Source organism: Galeopterus variegatus, unplaced genomic scaffold (genome assembly GCF_000696425.1).
Source record: "Galeopterus variegatus unplaced genomic scaffold, G_variegatus-3.0.2 Scaffold191, whole genome shotgun sequence".
Lineage (NCBI taxonomy): Eukaryota > Metazoa > Chordata > Mammalia > Dermoptera > Cynocephalidae > Galeopterus > Galeopterus variegatus.
This window is the reverse complement of record NW_007726302.1, coordinates 371967-391135: the sequence shown is the minus strand read 5'-3', so window position 1 is coordinate 391135 and position 19169 is coordinate 371967. Positions and strand designations below refer to the sequence as shown.

Genomic DNA, 19169 nt, shown 5'->3' with positions numbered 1-19169 from the left:
ACTGGAGACCCCAGGTGAGGACCCTGAAATATTCAGGTGAGGACCCTGAAAGTTCTGCCCTTTATAGCAACACTATAGAACACCTCGATCTTTTTTGACTGGAGGAATCCTGGTTACTTGGCTCTGAGACTTCAGGCCTTTGGAATTCCCTTCCTTGTCTTTGCTGGGTGGGACACAGCCAGCCCCGAGGGGGATTCGAAGGCTCCTTGGGGAAAGCTGCCTCAGAAGCGTGAACCTCTCCTGTCTTCTGTTTGTAAAGGTCTCACTTTGCTTATGTTGACAAGAGGGGTGGTGAGTCACTTTAGAGGCTCCGAGGAGAATTTCATCTTGGAAGACCCTGGCTTTTTTTTTTTTTTCCTTTCTTCTCCATTTGCTGAGCTCCCCAAAGGTGAAAAACAAAACAAAACAAAACACTAACAAAACAAAACAAAACACCACCAAATCTGGGTGTAGAGGGCATAAAAGAGGGTACAACTAAATGAAGTGCACTGCATGTCTAGTGGTGTAAAAATTTAAAGTGGTGCTTGTTAAAATCTGCTAACATTCCCTTTGACTAAGGAATTAAAGGTGTATTTCATTTAGACTGTTCCCTTCCATGGCAAATAAACCTAAGAGTTAGCCATGACCTTTGTGAAAAATAAACTTAACTGCATAAAAAATTGCTTTTTCTTTTTTAAAAGTCAAGCTTGAAATTTTTATGTTCTTTGAGTCATATTCTTGAAGCAATTGGCTGATTAATTCAAGAAATGTTACTTTCCCAATTCAAACATGACATTTTGAAAGTCATCCATGAATTACATGCCTCAAGAATGAAAGGTTTTTCTGTGTCATTTAAAAGGTTTTTTCATTTTGAGGGCAATCATGAGTATTTATAAGGGCACATTTATTACTCCCAGAACAGATAGAAAATTAGCAAAGTCATAAAATTCTTACCCAGCTTTGCTATTGCAGCTGTGTCTCAACCCAGTGCCCCACCCATTCCCCTGCCACTAAAATGGTTAAGGATGATGTTATTTTTGCCATTACAGGCGAGGCACTGGTCTTTGTATGTTGGCTTTCTGGATCTCTTCATGGAGATCTAAAAAAAATCGTCTGTGTTTTAGCTTTGTTCTTCTGGTGGGATTCAACCAAGAATTGCTAGTCTCATAAGTTTGTGCCTGGAAATTTTACCTTCTGATCCCAGAAAATGTCCCTCTTCTTCTGATCCCATAAGGTAAACCAATACTAAACCTCAGAAAAGCAACTGGCTGTAAACTTTCTGCCTTAATTTACACTACTGTATGCAGGACCTGTACACACGGATGTATGTTTCTGTACATACCCACCCAGTAATTACTGAGGCAAGCCTTTAATTTGTCTGAAATTGTACAGGCATAATGGTGACGACCCACACATTTTTCCACTGGAAATTGTAAATGGGTGACCACGAGAGAGCTCCACCCCAAACCCCTCCCCACACACGCTTCCTGGGAAGCTTTTTCCGGGGTCACTCAGTTGATTGGAACAATGGTACTCAAAGTGTGCTTTTTGGAGCTGTCGTCAGTAGGGAAATTAATTCTAAAATTAAGAAAAGGTTTTTAAAAAGCTTTTAGAGGTATTAGGCAGGGCAATTTTCTGTCTGCTGAATCTAATCATTAAAACTGGCCAGAATGAGATTGCTTGGTCTTTTTCAGTAGATCTACAAGCAAAACCTCATGAATGAAACTGCATGATGAAAACAATAATAAGTTAATATTTGAGTAGCATTTAATAAGCATTAAAGCATCATGTGATGTCTTGGTTTGGGATCCCCTAGAAGCACACCCTGAGAGGAGACTCTGAGCAAGTAGCTCACATGGGAGATGATTCTACTCAGTACCAGTAGGGGAGAGGAGAGATGGGAAAGGGAAGGAAGCCAATGCAGTGTGTGTTACCAAAAAGGTAACCACCACAGTTGCCTGGACCTCTATCCTATTGGGAGCTCTGGGAGGGGTATAAAATATGCTTCATAATTGCCCCACTTGAGGGGTGTGGGAGCGGAGGTATTCATCCATGGAGTGCCTGTCAGTCAACTGTTCAGTGCTCCTGGGGGCGGCGTTAACTGCTTGACATGTCCAGTCTGCTTCTGTGCAGACAGTGGGCTGCCATCAGTGAGGTGGTGAGGGAAAGCCATCTGGTGAAGGCTTGCAGGAGCTGACAGCTGAAACTTGGGCTGGTCTGAACAGACATTGGCCACCTACTTTGGGTCCACTGGAGCCCCTTCTGCTGTCTTTCTTTCTTGCCTTGTGTAATCAAGTAGTTGATCATTTACCTCTGTGCAGAGACTGGCTAGGTGCTCACACAGCCCATTTCTGCTTCCAGGGCTCCAAACTAGACTATTTCTTATGTCCCTTGCAGAAGTGTATGGCATGTAGCAGAGCTGTGGAGAGTGAGTAGAAGTGACATGTGGTGCTTCCTGCCTGACCTACAAAACCCTTTACACATATTCTCCCTGCTCTTTACCAGTAGGCTGGAATAGAGATGACCCCCAGGGCATCCTAGAGAGACACACCTTGTTGATGGCAGAGCCACAAGAGGGAAGGAGCCCTGGTCCCTGGGCCATCACTTAGAGGCAAGCCACTTGACCAGAAACATACTCTTTAGATTTTTACTGTGTTGAGCTACCGTGATTTTGAAGATTACCTATTACAGCAACTAGCATCACCTTAAATAATGCAACATCACACATGTGTGATAAAAAAATCTTATTTGTCTTTATATCACTTACCATTATCTTAAAGCATGTACTTATTTACTTATCAGATTATCCAAAAGGAGGGCTTTTGATTTGTACACTGCTATATCTCTGGCATCTGGAATGATGCCTGGCACCTAGTAGATGCTCAATAAATATCTGTTAAATGACTAAATACCTTCACTGCACAGGGTTTGTGACAGGCCCTGTGCCAGGAACTTCATGTACCTTATCTCATTTTATTCTTACAATAACTGTATGAGTAAACTGTAATGACTAAATACCTTCACTGCACAGGGTTTGTGACAGGCCCTGTGCCAGGAACTTCATGTATCTTATCTCATTTTATTCTTACAATAACTGTATGAGTAAACTGTAAAAGACTTATTATCTTATCCAGTGGTACCCAGCAGGCAAGTGAGGGAGCCAGGATTAGAATCCAGGCAGTCTGACTGAACCCTCAAACTCTTAAGCCCTCTGCACATCGCCTGGCGCCATGTCAGCTGCAATGCTGGGCACTGGGGGTGTGGGAAAGCATGCGGCACAGCGCCTGTCCTGAGGCCTACCCTACAGGCTTCTGTGCAGTGGGGAAAAGAGGCCAGTCTCTGTTCTTGTTCATGGAGCAGGATATCTTTTAGAAATGTTACTACTCACCCAACCCGACCAAGCAAGGGCTCAGCCACAGAGTCAGAAAATCCTGTTACAGATTATGGGAGAATTGAGTAGAATACACAGAGATGAACCAGATCCTCTTTGAACAATCTAAGCAAAAGCACTGAGTCACAGAAAAGAACGGATCCTACTGATCTCAGGAAGAGTTAGGAGGAGAGGAGAGCCCAGGGGTTCAGTTTAAAAACCTGGGCTTTGATGGTCATACAGAGTTGGCTTCCACTAGCTCTGCCATTTACCAAGTGGTATGACCTTGGGCAAGTTGGCTAACCTTGCTGGGCTTCTTTTCTTTGTCTGTAAAATGAGTATAGTAATGGCTGCCTCCTGTGGTAATTAGCTCAGAGACGCAAAGTGTGTGCCCAGAAAATGGTGGCTGGTGTAGTATCTCTTCTCTGATCCCTGGTCTTAGGATGGGGAACTCTACCCACTTGGCCACAAGGATATAAATACTGAAATGTGTGGGAGACCATAATCATGGTGGACACTTGATCCGGAGCTGCAGAGAAAGCTATGCACTCCCCTGGTCTCTCCTTTACCCTTCCCACGTGCAGCCACTAGAGGGCCTTGGGCATCTCTCTTTGCCACTTTTGGCTTGTTCAAATGTGGCACCCAAGAGGCCCAGTGGATTACTAGGGCTCTTTGCAGGGGAAGGCAAAAGAGCAATGCGCTTGAGCAGCTGCTGAGGTGTGTTTGAGTCACACTTACAGGTGCTGCCGGTGAGGCCACAGACAGCTCACTCTGCTGCGGGCAGGACAAAGTCGGCCCTTGAGTCCACTCACTGAGGGAATTACCTGGGGTTGTCCTGGGCCTGGCTTGGGGCCCTGTGTTGTCTTATTGGATAATCTGGGCAATAATGTCTTGATTTCTGAGGATTGCTCTTTGACCCCCTAGAGTTTTGGGACTGAAAATCAGTTCTACCTGTAGAGAGAGATGACAGTGCGACAAAAATGTCCCAGAGCAATGGGGCCATCCTGATGATGCATGGGAGACTAGGGTGTCCTCAATAGGCAAAGAGCTCAAGAGCCCTCCCCCTCTCCCAACGCAATCCACCTTCCAACTCTCAGTTCATTCGGACAGCAGCGTCAGATAGCAAATGGCAAACAACCCATGGAAAACACTGTTTTTGTCAGTCATGCTCATTATAGGATGAAAAATCTCTGTTTTCGTTGAGATTCCATGCTAAATCCTAAGCAAAAACCCTTAGATATAACTCCATTACTCACTGTTCTTGCTCCTCTGCTCATTACTCCAAACATCCCAGTTTTCAGAAAACACCAAGCACTTTCTTAGTTCTTTGTCTTTGTCCATGCTGTTTTCTTACTCCAGATACATCCACTTCCCCCTCCCTCTTTTCTGCTTCATCAAATACCACTTCTCTATGAGAACCAACAGATACTTCCCTGATTCCTGCCTCCGTTTTCCCATAGCACTTTGAACTTATCCTTAAATAAACACTTCTCAGAAGGTCTTGTTCTGTACGTGTTAGACTTCCCTCATCACTCAGGTGAGCTTCTCATGTGCATGACCTCCAGCCTGTGCTTGAATACCAGTCCTGACAGGGAGCTCACCACCTGAAAGGCAATGCATCCCATTGTCAGTCCACTCTTTGCAAAAATAGTTTTCCTATTATTAGAAACCAAATCTGCTTCTGATAGATGGACCTTGACAAAGGCTGAATGTTTGTCCCCTCCAAGGCTCATGTGAAAGATTGATCCCCTGGGTGGCAGTGTTGAAAGGTGGGGATTTTAGGGTTCATGATTGGATCATGAGGGCCCTACCCTCAATCCCTTAGTGAGTTAATGGTTAAATAGGTTATCATGAATGTGGAGTGATGGCTTTATAAGGAGAGCACATGCAGATGCTCTTGCCTACCAGTCCTGACAGGGAGCTCACCACCTGAAAGGCAATGCATCCCATTGTCAGTCCACTCTTTGCAAAAATAGTTTTCCTATTATTAGAAACCAAATCTGCTTCTGATAGATGGACCTTGACAAAGGCTGAATGTTTGTCCCCTCCAAGGCTCATGTGAAAGATTGATCCCCTGGGTGGCAGTGTTGAAAGGTGGGGATTCTAGGGTTCATGATTGGATCATGAGGGCCCTACCCTCAATCCCTTAGTGAGTTAATGGTTAAATAGGTTATCATGAATGTGGAGTGATGGCTTTATAAGGAGAGCACATGCCTCTGTAGAGAGTGTCCTCACCATGTGATTGCCAGTGTCACCACAGGACTCTGTAGAGAGTTCCCACCAGAAGAAGGCCGTCGCCAGATGTGTCCCTAGACCTTGGATTTCCCTAGCCTCCAAATCTGTAATATTTCTTACAGTTTTGTTTTCTTATAAATTACCCAGTTTCGGGTATTCTGCTATCAGCAACAGAAAACAGACCAATACAGACCCATTAATTCTCTTCCTACTAGTTCAGTTGCATAAAATTCTTTAGATATGAATAAGATTTCTCATCCCACACTCATAGACCCTAAATGTAAATATCCTGAGAGTGGCCCATACATCCTAAGTGTAAATAATTCATTTTAAAAGTGTAAATGACTGGTAAGAGCATTTCCATAAGCACAGGATTTTATCAGGAGAACTTACAGACGGGGTCAAGAATACGAAAGACACCAGGAAATAAGGACACCAAAAATGTGATATACTAGAAAGAGAACTGGGCTAGGAAATGAAAGATGGGTCTGATGTGATTTATGTTTTCTGAACTTTAGTTTTCTCACTTGGAAAAGAAATGCTCTGCATGATGAGTAGTTGTACTTACTGCTGTAACTGTGGAATTTTGTCTGGAAGTGGCCCTGCTCACCTGGGCTGTCTTAAGTCTTTGCTCTGGCTTAGCTTTCTTAGCTCTGGGTGGGCAAAAAGTTGCACATGTGTCAATGGGCTTCAACCTCCTGGGGGCTGAGTAGATGCTCTTGGTGCCAAAGACACTAATGACTTGTGCCACCCACCATACTGTCAGTCAATGAGCCTTTTAGGAGTACTCCCACCTGGGTTGAATTTTGGTTTTCCCTGCCTGGAAGCCTTGCTTCACTAGGGCTATTTATAGTATTCGTATCATAAATCAAGGATGCAGGTAACACATTTTATTATGATTTTATTATATATTCTCTTTTCCTGGAGTTTTGCAAGTAAAAGATTGCATAAGAACCAACTATTTGTCCTAAGTTCTACCCTACAGAACCAGGTCCTATTACAATTCCTTGAAGCATAAGACCCAATGACTCAATAAATACTTTACAAAAATAATGCAGCTTTTTTTCCTTTCTTTAACCACTATAAAAAACTTAGTATTTCCCAGACTTGAGTTCCCCTCCCCTTTTTATATTTATTGGGAATATATTGGTGGAGAAAAAAATGTTAAGATGGTATTAATATAAAATCTATGAAATGAGCTCCATATTCTTTTCCCATTTGTTTCATTTTCTTCCTTTGGAAAAGTGCTATTCACTGTTTTTACGTCTAAACTTTCTGGACTCTTCTGAACCTACTGACACAAGCAGAAATTTTACTGCTTTGGGGCCTTTTAGTAGAATCATAGCATTATGCTATTACTGGTCTTTTATGTTAAAGCCTACTTAAAACAAGATCTCAGATTCGTCCCTAAAATACCCACTTACCCTCCACCCCTACTCAGTCTGAGGCAAGAGAATTTTGGAATCTGAGACTCCAGCAAGGTGCCTTATGACTAAATAGCATTTGGTTGAAGGTGGGCATTTTCATGTTTTCATACATTTCCACTGTGGTGCTTATTTTTAAAGAGATCATTGCAAAATTCCCTTTCTCTTCCACTTCCCTAAGCCCCTTTCTTTCTAAACTCTCACAGAAGTGATTCATTTCATGATGACAACTCCAGAGAAAAGGTTACGCTTAAGTCACATTTGTATTAAATAAGTTATACATAAAAACCGCTTATAACGTTTACAACCTCAGTCTCTCTCTGGAAACACTGGATCCTCCTGGGAACTGAGTCACACCTCCTATGTCCCCCAGGTTCTCCTTCTGGCTTTTCTGTTGTCCCCTTCCTCCTGCCCACATCGCCCCTGGGAGGACTTCCGAGGAGGTCCGTAGGCACCGTAGATAGCAAGGGTGGCTTCTGATGACGGGTACCCGGGCCTGGTGCACAGCCGTGGTGTCATCTGTAACAAATACTCATGTGCTCTATACAAATGGACACATGTGATCCTCCTGGGAACTGAGTCACACCTCCTATGTCCCCCAGGTTCTCCTTCTGGCTTTTCTGTCGTCCCCTTCCTCCTGCCCACATCGCCCCTGGGAGGACTTCCAAGGAGGTCCGTAGGCACCGTAGATAGCAAGGGTGGCTTCTGATGACGGGTACCCGGGCCTGGTGCACAGCCGTGGTGTCATCTATAACAAATACTTATGTGCTCTATACAAATGGACACATGTGCGGAGAGGAAGGACTCGGCGCCAGTGGCAGATCAGTGCAGCGTGCTTGTGTCACAAAGCCAGAGGTGGCGTCGCCCCACCTCATCCCGGTCTCTTTAATACTCCCTGGCCTCTTGGAACTGCTTGATGTAGTCCTCGTCCGAAGGGCTCTCCGTGCACTTCTGTGCGTTGTTGGGAGGCCGGGCCTCGTTGTACCTGCTCCAGTCGCCCTTGCAGATGATCCAGGGCAGGACGTCCACCTTGTAGTGCAGCTCGGCGGAGAACTCGGTGCTGATGAGGTTGGGCGTCCCCGCCCCTTTGCCCCTGGTGATGAGCTGCATGTTGTCGCCATAGCAACAGTGCTGGGCAGCCAGCGTGGTGCTCTCCAGGGACAGCATGGAGCGGATGCAGTACCGGGCCGTGGGCTTGTAGATCTCCAGCTTCTCCCTGGGCCCGCTGGCGTCCTTCCAGCGGAAGTCCTTGCGCTTGATGCGGTCGAAGATGTCAGCTGTGCTGTAGGCCACCTCGGTGGGGTAGGAGCAGGGACAGCTCGGCAGGTCATTGATTACCTTGTGCATGTACTTCTTTAAGAACTCGCTTTTACAGCTCATCCATCGCTCACAGCTGTCCGTGTCTGAAAAAGGCCACAGAGAAACCCTCTCACCATGTGTAGAACTGGCTGGGCAGTGACACTGAAGTCAACAACACCCCTCCTAGAGCCCAGAGTTACCAGGCCATGGGGGCCATTCTCACCTTCCTTGAACTTGGGAAGTTCTTTGTTGGCAAGACTTCTTCCCAACCCTCCTCCTTTATGTTATGAAAAATTTTCAGACACAGAAAACTAAAGAAAACGTACTTACAGATACGGTGACTAACCACATTCCATCAGTTAGATTTAACTATCATTGCATTTATTCCATCTTTCTTAACTTTCATGGAAATATACATTATTATCCCTAAATCTTAGTAGGCATCTACAAAAAAGAAAGGGGGAAATTTTCGTAGATCACAGGAACCCTATTATCACCCTTAACAAAATTAACAATTTAGAGGGCTGTTTTGAATTTTCTCTCTAAATAAGTGGGGATGTAATGAAAAAGGTCTCCAGGGAACATTTATAGGATTAAGTTTTATTTCTGTCACTCACTGACTCATTTTAAATAGGGCTTGTCTTCTAATCTCTTAATTTTAGGCATGTAACAATCACTAGACATATCAAATTCATATGATAAGATGCCTTAAAGAGGAAGGGGCCTGTGGAACCTGCTTTTAGGGAGCTTAACATTTAGACCAGAGGTAAGTGACCAGCAGAATTTGCGTCAGAACCTACCCCCAGATGTGTTGTGTTTGGTTCTCACAATATTAAAAAAAAATTGGTTAACTGCCAGCATTCGAGAACTAAGTGATTCCAACTGTAAATGTGGATTTCTGGCTTTTTGAAAAAAAGAAAAGATGTATCTACAGTGTTCTTGCATTCACCTGTGAACAGGTGAATGATGACCCCTTCTTGTACATGGTAGGAGGCACAGCCCCTGCCTGCTCGCTTCCCTCATGGGTGCCCACTCGTGGCCCTGCAGTCATCTGAGTCCAGGATCTCTGGTTTAGTGGGTGTCTTAGACTGGGTTCTCCCAGACCAGGACACGAAAAGCTTCCAGTGAAAATGGTTCTTTGGGAGGTGATTCCAGGAAACACCAGCAGGGAGGTGGGAAAGTGAGACAGGGAAGAGAGGGAAGCCAATAGGGTGTGGATCAGTAAGTAACCACTGCAAGGGACTGGCTACTCAGGCTGGGACCTGGGAAACAGTGCACAGAACACCTCACTGTTTTCTCATCCACTGAAAATGTTGAACTTCATCCAAGCCTCATGATCCTGGGAAATAGACGAGGTTAAGAATCCTCCCTCCCCACCCCCCTGCACCCCGCTTTTGCATTCTGGAAAACAGTTTACTACAAAGAACCCCCTTTCCCCATAGGACTTAGATAAGATTGATGGATGCCCCCTTTGTTTATCTGCAACAAAGCCAGACACAGATCCTCCAAATTCCTTTTCTTTGCCTCAAAAATGATTAGCTGAGCTGCTTGTCCCCATTGATTGAAAAGAACAAAATGCATCTTAGCTGAACTTTGATTAAGCTTCTCTCCTTCCTCCAGGTCCCTGAACTTTGGCCCACCCTCAGCCCAAGCCAGCACACAGCTTCTCCTTAAGGGTCCCTCCTGGAAAATTGGCTGTTCTCAGAGCAAAATGTTCTCTGATCTCCTATCTGATCATGCCACATTTTCATCCCACTTCTGACAAAGGGTTCCTTCTAGCCTCATTTACTCCTCTGTAAAAGAAAACCCTCTTTGCCTAACCCTGGAGATGCTTGTAGACCTTATGGTCATAGCATTCTCTCTACTGCCATAATAGGGAGATAAATCTCCCTCCCTCCTTGCAATAATCCTTTGGATAAAGTCTCTCCTTACTAAATTCAGATTTGTTTTTTATTTGGCGGGGATCTGGGCATATTTCCAACAGCTCCCATCAATCACTGACAGGGGGCTGCTCCTGACTTCCAGCCCACTGTGCATTCATGGACAGGTGGGTATCAGGGACCAGAGAAAGATCTGAGAAGAAGAAATACAGTGGCTTCCAGTTGAGAAGTCAGGCTGGGGTGGGTGGAGGAGACATGGACAGGTCACTGACAGCATCTGCTTCAGTGAGCTGCAGTGGGCAGGATGAGGCATATTTAAGAAGCCAACCATGGTGGAATGTGGGGGTGCATTGAGGGAGGCAAAGGCAAAAGGCCCCACAGGTGTACAAAAATGCAATGTTATTTCTAGCAGGGCAAATTGGGGTGCTTCAAGGAGCATGTGGCACCTGCTGGTCCTGAGGCACAGCAGGGCTATGTGGCCGCCACAAGTGTACTGCTCAGAGTTCCTACAGGAGAACCAGCTGTGGGCTCTTGCTGACTGGAGCCTCCAGCCACCACAGTTTTGGATCTTTGTGGTGTTTACATGAAGTCCATGTTCCCTCCTGGCTGCTCCAGCCAATGACGAGGGACTCCTGCAATAGGCAGCCTTTGCAGGGGACTCCTGGTCAGCATGGCTGAGACTTTCTCAGAGCTGCTTGCACCTTGGTCTGAAAGCTCTCCCTGCCCAGTCCCACTACCTTCACCTTTATCCTTCCAGAGAGTTTCCCCAATAAATCTCTTTCATGTCTAATCCCATTTTGATACCTCAGTCTTAGAGGACCCTAACTGACACAGACTGTGATAGCAGAGATGGCGGAAGGGTGAGGGAGGGCACTCCAGGTCAGCCCTACTTGTGCAAACCAAGGTTGAGCAGGAAGAATCTGGGGCAATGTCTGGGGCTGGGGACACATTTAGTTTCACTGGAGCAGAAGGTATAGGGAAATAATGTCAGCGTTAGATCATGGAGGTCTTGTTCAGTTCAGGCTTGTTTGGAGGGCACTAGGGAGCCACTGAAGGTTTGTGAGAGTGAGCTATTAATTGAGCTGTATAGTAATAAAATGAATTCAGTGCTGATACTGATTGTTAGGGACCTGCTGAGATACACTGGGAGGAATCAGTAGGTGGGTATCAGTATCAAGAGTAGTCAGAGAGTTAGAGCTGTCAGTCCTTGGTGGCTGATGGGCTTTGGGAAAAGAAAGGAAGACATCAGAAGTGACTCCAGCTCTGACCCAGCTACCTGGGAGGATGGTGGTGCTATGAGTGGAAATCAAGTGGTCAGGACAATGGGCAGCTTGGAAAAGGGCTCAGGGCTCTGGCCAATACATGAGGAAGAGAGATGGGGCATCTTTTAGGAGCTCAGAAGTGCCAGCATAAGGTTGAGAGTGTAGGATCTCATGCTACACTGTGTGGGATTGAATCCCAACTCAACTATTCAGTAGTGCTGTGACCTACTTTTGAGCAAGTTCTTTTACCCCACTGTGCTTTCAATTTAGAGTTTTCTCACCTCTAAAGTGGGCATAAAAACAGCACCTCTCTCACCAGGTCGCAATGAGGATTAAATGGGAGGGAGCGTAGAGAGTGCACGGAACAGCGTCCAGGTGCTGCTGGCTGGAGTCCACCACGGCTCCTTTCAGTTCTAAGTTCTGCAACTCCACAGCTGTCACTCCCTGACTGAGCAGTCACTGAGAGAATAGAAATTCCATCCTACGGAGCGCCTGCAAAGTCTGTGGGATCTCCTTCGGAGGAAAAGGTCTTCAGAAACAAAATTCGGCGAGGTCCCAGAAAACACCTTTGTATTTTCCCTCCAGGATGGGAGGTCATCATAATTCATATACCTACAGGATGTCCATTGACTTATTTATGTTTTTTATTTATCGAACTTACGTAGAAAGTTTAGCATGATGGGCATGTTCTAAATACTTTACAAATAACTCATTTAATTCTACAATGACTCAGTGAGGTAGGCAGTATTACCTCATATTCTTTTATACATCAGAAAACCGAGGCAGTACTAGGTTAAGTAACTTAATCTCGAGCATGACAAGCTTTCCCCACCTTCCATTTGTCCTTCTGTATCCTCATTCCATGCTTCTCCGTGGCCTGGAAGATGGACCTATGTGGACTGCATCAACAGGCTCTTTGACCCTGACTTCTAGTTGGGTTGAGCCAATGACAGACAGAGGAAAGAGAGCGAGGTCAGGGTATTATTTCCCTGGCTCCTCCTTCACTGTTGCAGGTTGGCTGTATCGCTCTGACAGCCAGGGCTGCTACCAGGTGGCCCTCTTTATGCAGTTACTCTGTGGGCTTTGGCAACTGCTCCTTCCATGGTCCCTTCAGGCCAAGTGGTGGTAAGGGCTCCCCACTACTGCCAGCCCTGGGGTTCTGTATAGTCCCTTCTTGGTTTCCATCCATGCTGCTCCTACCTTTGCAGACAGTCCCTCACCAAATGCTCCTCTGTGACCTAATTTGAATGTGCCATGTTCTTTCTTGCCTGGACCCTGACTGAACCATCATGTCTACTCAGCTCTCGTGTCCTTAGCCACACACCGGGCACGGCTTTGTGCATCTGGGCTGTGCTCTGCAAAAGGACGAGATGCTGCCTGCCTGTGGGGTATGATATGAGCAGTCCTGAGAAGCGCTCTGCCCCCAAAGACTGCCTTTAAGACTCTACCGTGTTATGTAAAATTCCCACCTTTAAAGTCACTTTTTAAAATCAAATGCATGGTGTTTGCAGACTGCTCCTGTTAAATGCAATTTGATTGTGTGTATGTGAAGGGACAGGGGTGAGGTGGAGGTCCTAGTAACATTGAATTTCCAAGCTGCCTCTGGTTTGGCTCATAAGCATGTTTGATTGGATTTGATTTTAAAATAAATTATTATCAAGCATTTAAAAAATTAACATATATTTTAGCAAGTTCCAGATTTTGGGACTGTCCTGGAAAACCAGGATATATGACAACATCAAGTCAGTATTCACTCCACAATGGCCACGTCATGTCCAACCCCTTTGGATGGAGCCTGAGTTCTTCATTTTGTCACAGTCCCTACCGCTCCCTGCTGCCCCCGATGCTGTAGCTGTTTCAGTTTCGTTTCATCACAGTGCTGGTTCCGTTTGTTTTTTCCTTTCTTTCTTATTAGTCTTTCTTTTTCTTGTAGACTTGTTCTATTTAGATCCTTGACTGAGCCCTATAGTCATTTGAGGAACATATTTACTTACCAAATTAGCTCTCAAATAGCTGGGTCATGAGAAAAAAAGGTAGGGGGAGACTTAGGACTGCTAAGTTTTGGCAGAGATGATACGGCCAATGTGAAAAGGCTAAGAAAGAATTTTTAGATGGCAAAAAGAAAAACAAAGGGGGGGGGTGTGGGGCAGAAGGAACCTTAGCCTTCCACAGTATAGAATTATATCCAGAAGCACAGGAAGCTATTCTTCAAAAGCAAGCTTGCACCTTGTACCTGAGTAGTCACCTTCAGTGTTGTTTGGTCCATGTTTATTGTATCTGCTCTAGCATTTTCTAGCAGGCAAGTAGCAGAGTGCACCAAAGGTTTATGAAAATTCTTGCAAGGGAGGGGGTGTATAATATTGAGAAAATTCCCTCTTTTTCTTCCCCCTCCCTCCGTCTGCTGAAGTGCCAAGACCATTTCTTGGTTTTATTGAGGATGCTCAGTGAAGGCTGTGAAAATGATTCCATCCCCACCATGGAACGATTCCATGCTAAGGGAAGAGAATGTCCCCTGCCCACCAGCTGCTGTGAAGTCTGTGTAGTGAGCAGGGTGGACACAGAGGTACTGTAATGGCTCAGTGTGGTGTAGGAGGGATGAGATTGCTCTTTCTCGCTTGGAGTATATTCACCGAGCAAGAAATATGCTGGGAGAATTGGATCCCAGAAGAGGAAAATGAAACATTTACATGGATCCAAAGATGGCACTGCAAAGGCAAAAGGAATCTCCAAAGCACTAAATCAATATTTGGATAAAAAAGAAAAAAAAATCTTCTTACCAACTTCAAACAGTTTGGTGGCATTAAACTCCTCACTTCCCGCAAGCAGACTCACTTCGGTGGCAGCTGTCCTAAAAGTGTCTTCAATTCCTAAACACAGACAAAAGCTCATTTTTCCCTAGTTACACGTAGGAAAAAGTTACCCCCCCACTCCCCGCAAATAAAAAACGAATACACCTGAACAAAGGCTTTCTGTACTCATTACAACTCCTGGGCAGAACTACTTGCCAACAGAGGAAACAGTAAAAAGCAGGTAGTAGCGCATAAAATATATTAAAACCCCAGATACCATTTGCAGCATGAAATCAGATCCAAATGTGCCTGAATGAGTCCTAAGGAACTCACTCATTAGGCCTGGGGATGGGCTTTTGGGCAGTGGGGGCACATGTCAGGATAGCTGTCTATGATGTCAGAGTGACAAACTAAGCCAGCGGCAATGGAGTGTAATTGTCAACACCTTGTCTTCAATGACTGCCTGGGTTCAAATCATTACTAGCCATGTGACCTTGGGCAAGCCATTTCACCTTTCACATGCGTGCCTCAGTTTTCACATCCCTAAAGTGGGGAGAACTAAATGCCCCGTCTCACAGGGTTGAAAGAATTAAATGAGTTACGTGTAAAGAAAGCACTTAGATAGAGCAGTAAGTGGTAAGTGTTAGTGGATATTTTTCCCTGCAATATTTGTCTAGCTCATTTATCTAGCCAATTACTTGTCTGGCTCATTGAGGGTGTAGCAGTCTATAGCCAAAGACCAGATATTTCATAGTCCTGGACTTTTAGCATTCTCAGCGATGCTTCAGAAAGAAAAAGCCAGGCTTGTTATTACTTGCTCTGAGAACCGAGCCCAGCTTTCCTCAAACCTCCCATCTCCCCCATCCCTCACTCCCCAAACTACCACCCCTAACAAGGCTTCCTTTACAAACAGGAATCCTGTGCAAGCTAAAGCAATGAGAAGGGGAAGGCATGGAGGGCCACAGAACATTTGCTGGTGAGCCTCGGCTTTCCTGCTAAAGATGACTTGATTTCCCTTACAGGGCTCTCTCCGATTTTATGTGAGGACCCTCAAATTTCTTTGTAGAGTTGACCTAGGGGATGAACTTTTACAGTGTAATCACTGCCAGGCCAGGGAGACCTTGTCTGCCCCATGACTATTTCCAGCAAGGCTGAGAATCAACAAACCAAATAAGGAAAGAGATCCTGCAAAAGGAAATCCCTCCTGTTCCAAGAAAGCCCTAAAATGCTGAAATAAAATGCTGAAAATGCTGGAGAGACAGAAAGGATGGAAAGAGGGCAAGGACAACTGAGAAGAAAATGCATGAGCAGGGCTGCTGGCCACACCGCTCTAGGTGGTGACGAGAACAAGGAGGAAGCAGAACAAGTGGTGGCAGAGANTCCCATCTCCCCCATCCCTCACTCCCCAAACTACCACCCCTAACAAGGCTTCCTTTACAAACAGGAATCCTGTGCAAGCTAAAGCAATGAGAAGGGGAAGGCATGGAGGGCCACAGAACATTTGCTGGTGAGCCTCGGCTTTCCTGCTAAAGATGACTTGATTTCCCTTACAGGGCTCTCTCCGATTTTATGTGAGGACCCTCAAATTTCTTTGTAGAGTTGACCTAGGGGATGAACTTTTACAGTGTAATCACTGCCAGGCCAGGGAGACCTTGTCTGCCCCATGACTATTTCCAGCAAGGCTGAGAATCAACAAACCACATAAGGAAAGAGATCCTGCAAAAGGAAATCCTTCCTGTTCCAAGAAAGCCCTAAAATGCTGAAATAAAATGCTGAAAATGCTGGAGAGACAGAAAGGATGGAAAGAGGGCAAGGACAACTGAGAAGAAAATGCATGAGCAGGGCTGAGAAGAAAATGCATGAGCAGGGCTGAGAAGAAAATGCATGAGCAGGGCTGCTGGCTGCACTGCTCTAGGTGGTGACGAGAACAAGGAGGAAGCAGAACAAGTGGTGGCAGAGAAGCGCCTTCCCTGGCCACACCGCTCTAGGTGGTGACGAGAACAAGGAGGAAGCAGAACAAGTGGTGGCAGAGAAGCGCCTTCCCCTGACGAGGGGTCTATGTCTACCACCCTTGGCTGCACTGCTCTAGGTGGTGACGAGAACAAGGAGGAAGCAGAACAAGTGGTGGCAGAGAAGCGCCTTCCCCTGACGAGGTGTCTATGTCTACCACCCTGGGTCTGGATGCCAGCTCTGGAAGTGAAGACAACAGGCAAGCCCCAGCCCCTGACGTTCAAAGTCTGTATCCACACATGGCTGAGCCTGATGCAGGCAACAGAGGTTAATGGTTGAGAACGTGGACTCTGGAATCAGACTGCCTGGATTCAATTCCAGATGAGCCCATGTTGCTTGTGTGTCTCTAGGCGAATTAATTCCCTGTGCCTCAGTTTCTACAGCTGTCAAATGGGTACAATAATAGATACCTATTTCATGAGGCTATTGTGAGGATTAAATGAAATAGTTGAAAAAATTTTAAAAATTTGCTTGATACTGAAGTATTCAAAAAAATCTTATTCTTCATCATCTTTTTCATTTTTCTTCATCTTCTTCATTATCCTTATTTTCTTTGGCTTCGTCTTTTAGCCCCCATTGTTATTTTCTTCACCATCTTCTTTGCATTTCCTTCTCTTCCTTCTTCAGTTTCTTAATTTCTCCTTCTCCTCATATTATTATTGTTTTTTGGTTTATTTCTACCCATCCAAATCCACCCTCCAGACTTCCAGCACACTTCCCACTCTGCTCATTATGACGAATGTGGGAAAGATCAGAAAAAGCATCCGGGTCTTTGCTCCACTTTTTTGAAATCCGTCTGCATGGTTGACACGGAGCCACAACAGCCACTTCTTACATTTCAGCCCATTTTCTGCACGCCCTTTTGCTAACATTCATAGTCATTCCAATCTGATTCGTCCTTTCTCCTCACAAACCCCTTTTTTGCTTCCAGTTCTTTTTTTGTTCCAAACATCTCTGGTTTGAGAATAGAGTGTCTAGGGGTAGAAAAAGGAAGTCTGGGTACAGGGATCAGATTTTCTGTCTCTGAAGTTCTTTCAGATGAAGCCATTTGGAATGTGTGGTTTCTTGAAAGGGCCTAAGACACTGTTTTAGGCTGGTGCTACCTGGCAATGAGCTACACACAGTAACACCATAGACCTGGGGTTGATAAGCGTTTTGCAAAGGGTGAGACAGTAAATATTTTAGGCTTTGTGGGTCACATATAATGTTGGTCTCCTTCTTCTTCCTCCTCACAATCCTTTAAAAGTGTATGAGCCTTACAAAAACAGGTCACTGGCTGGACATGGCCCATCAGCCACAGTTTGACAACCGCTGGTACGGTCCCACTTATTTCTCACTCCCAATATGACCAAGTATGCAATCAGTTTCATTTTTAAAGCACTGACAACGTCTGCCATATGAAGTGATAATTAACTTCCAAGTTGACGTACTTTGCTCTCTTGGGAGCCTTTGGAAACTCTCCGGTGTTACCTGCAGGGCTAACCATGTGGTTTTCCTGTGGATGGCTGTCAAGCCTCTCGTCCTGGCTTCCTTATCAGACCATGAATATCTGTCTTCACGTGTCTCTTCAAAGCACAACAAATCCCACATCAAAGGCCCAAACTAACCAGAGTCCCTCCGTTAAGTACAACATGACATTATCCTTTAAGTCACAGCGACTGCAATCGTGCACAAGACTTGGCAAATCCATCTCTCCATCCTTTAAGCTCATTAATTGTCTCCTGTTGTCTCACTCTGGCCAAAGTCTTATTGAGATAATGGTCGTCTTTTAAAAAGTCAATTTCTATAAGTTTTAAAATATAAATTAAAAGCTGCCCCTTGAACTTGGAACCATACCCCCATCCAAGCTCACCTGGGCAGTTTGGACGGTCGCAGGTCCTAGATTCTGTTGCAGTGCATGCATAGCCACAAGACCGGGTCCGCTTCTGGTTGCCGTTTCCGCAGGTGACACTGCAGACAGACCAGAGACTCCAGTCACCCTCACCATCTGTGGAATCTGGAAGGGAGCCAGGGAGATGGTCATCAACCTTGCCAAAGAGTCCCCAAATATCCCTGTCAAGAAACGCTCTGATGGTTCACTTCCATTGCTCTCACTGTTGGGAGGGGACCAGATGCCAGCTGGAGCTCAAAGGATTATGGCTTCAGGGCTCATGTTAGTGATCAGCTTTGTGAAGACAGGAAGGTTTTGTGCACTGTGGTGATTAGTACATGGCCAGGACCTCAGCCCTGGAAGGTGCCCAAGAAGTGCTTATTGAGAATGTGCACATTTCCAGAGCATAGGATCATGTAATAACATGCCAGGCAGTTTCTAACAGTGACCATCAGCGGTTCCCTCCCTCCTTGTTGCATACATCCACATGGAAAGAGAGGAGCCACATGAAGGACCTCTGAGACACCAGGCATATGGAGCCTTTAACAGTGACCATCAGCGGTTCCCTCCCTCCTTGTTGCATAGATCCACATGGAAAGAGAGGAGCCACATGAAGGACCTCTGAGACACCAGGCATATGGAGCCTTCTTAAACCTTCCAGCCCTTCCCCATGGACAGCCAAATGTAGCCATTGATGTCAAAAGTAGAGGAAGTGCCCAGAGGCCCTGCCCAAACTCCTGAGCCACAGAATCATGAGAGAGAATGAACTGTTGTTGTTTAAAGCCACTAAGTTTAGGATGGTTTTTACACAGCAATAGATAACTGATACATTTTTAAAAAATTAATTAATTTTTTTACAATGTAGTTGATTTTCATGGCCCTTTACGAATTAGATAACTGATATGTTAATGGTAAAGCTAGAAATGGTCCATGAGGGGGCCGGCCCGGTGGCGCACTGCTACAGTGCGCCGCTTGGGAGCACGGCGGCGCTCCCGCCGAGGGTTCAGATCCTACATACAGACCGGTTCCCGCTCACTGGCTGAGCGAGGTG

General features: G+C 45.5%; 1 protein-coding gene across 1 annotated transcript in view; it reads right to left on the bottom strand.

Annotated features, from left to right (window-relative positions):
* Positions 1 to 7601: 7601 nt before the first annotated feature.
* The window catches only part of ISM1 (isthmin 1, angiogenesis inhibitor), an 80926-nt gene continuing 69358 nt past the window's right edge, over positions 7602 to 19169 (bottom strand). The window contains exons 5-7 of the mRNA XM_008564775.1: positions 18101 to 18244; positions 14227 to 14316; positions 7602 to 8411 (exon numbers count right to left, since the gene is read on the bottom strand). Of these exons, the coding sequence (XP_008562997.1) occupies positions 7894 to 8411; positions 14227 to 14316; positions 18101 to 18244 (752 nt within the window). The 3' untranslated portion in view covers positions 7602 to 7893. The remainder of the gene's footprint in view (positions 8412 to 14226; positions 14317 to 18100; positions 18245 to 19169) is intronic.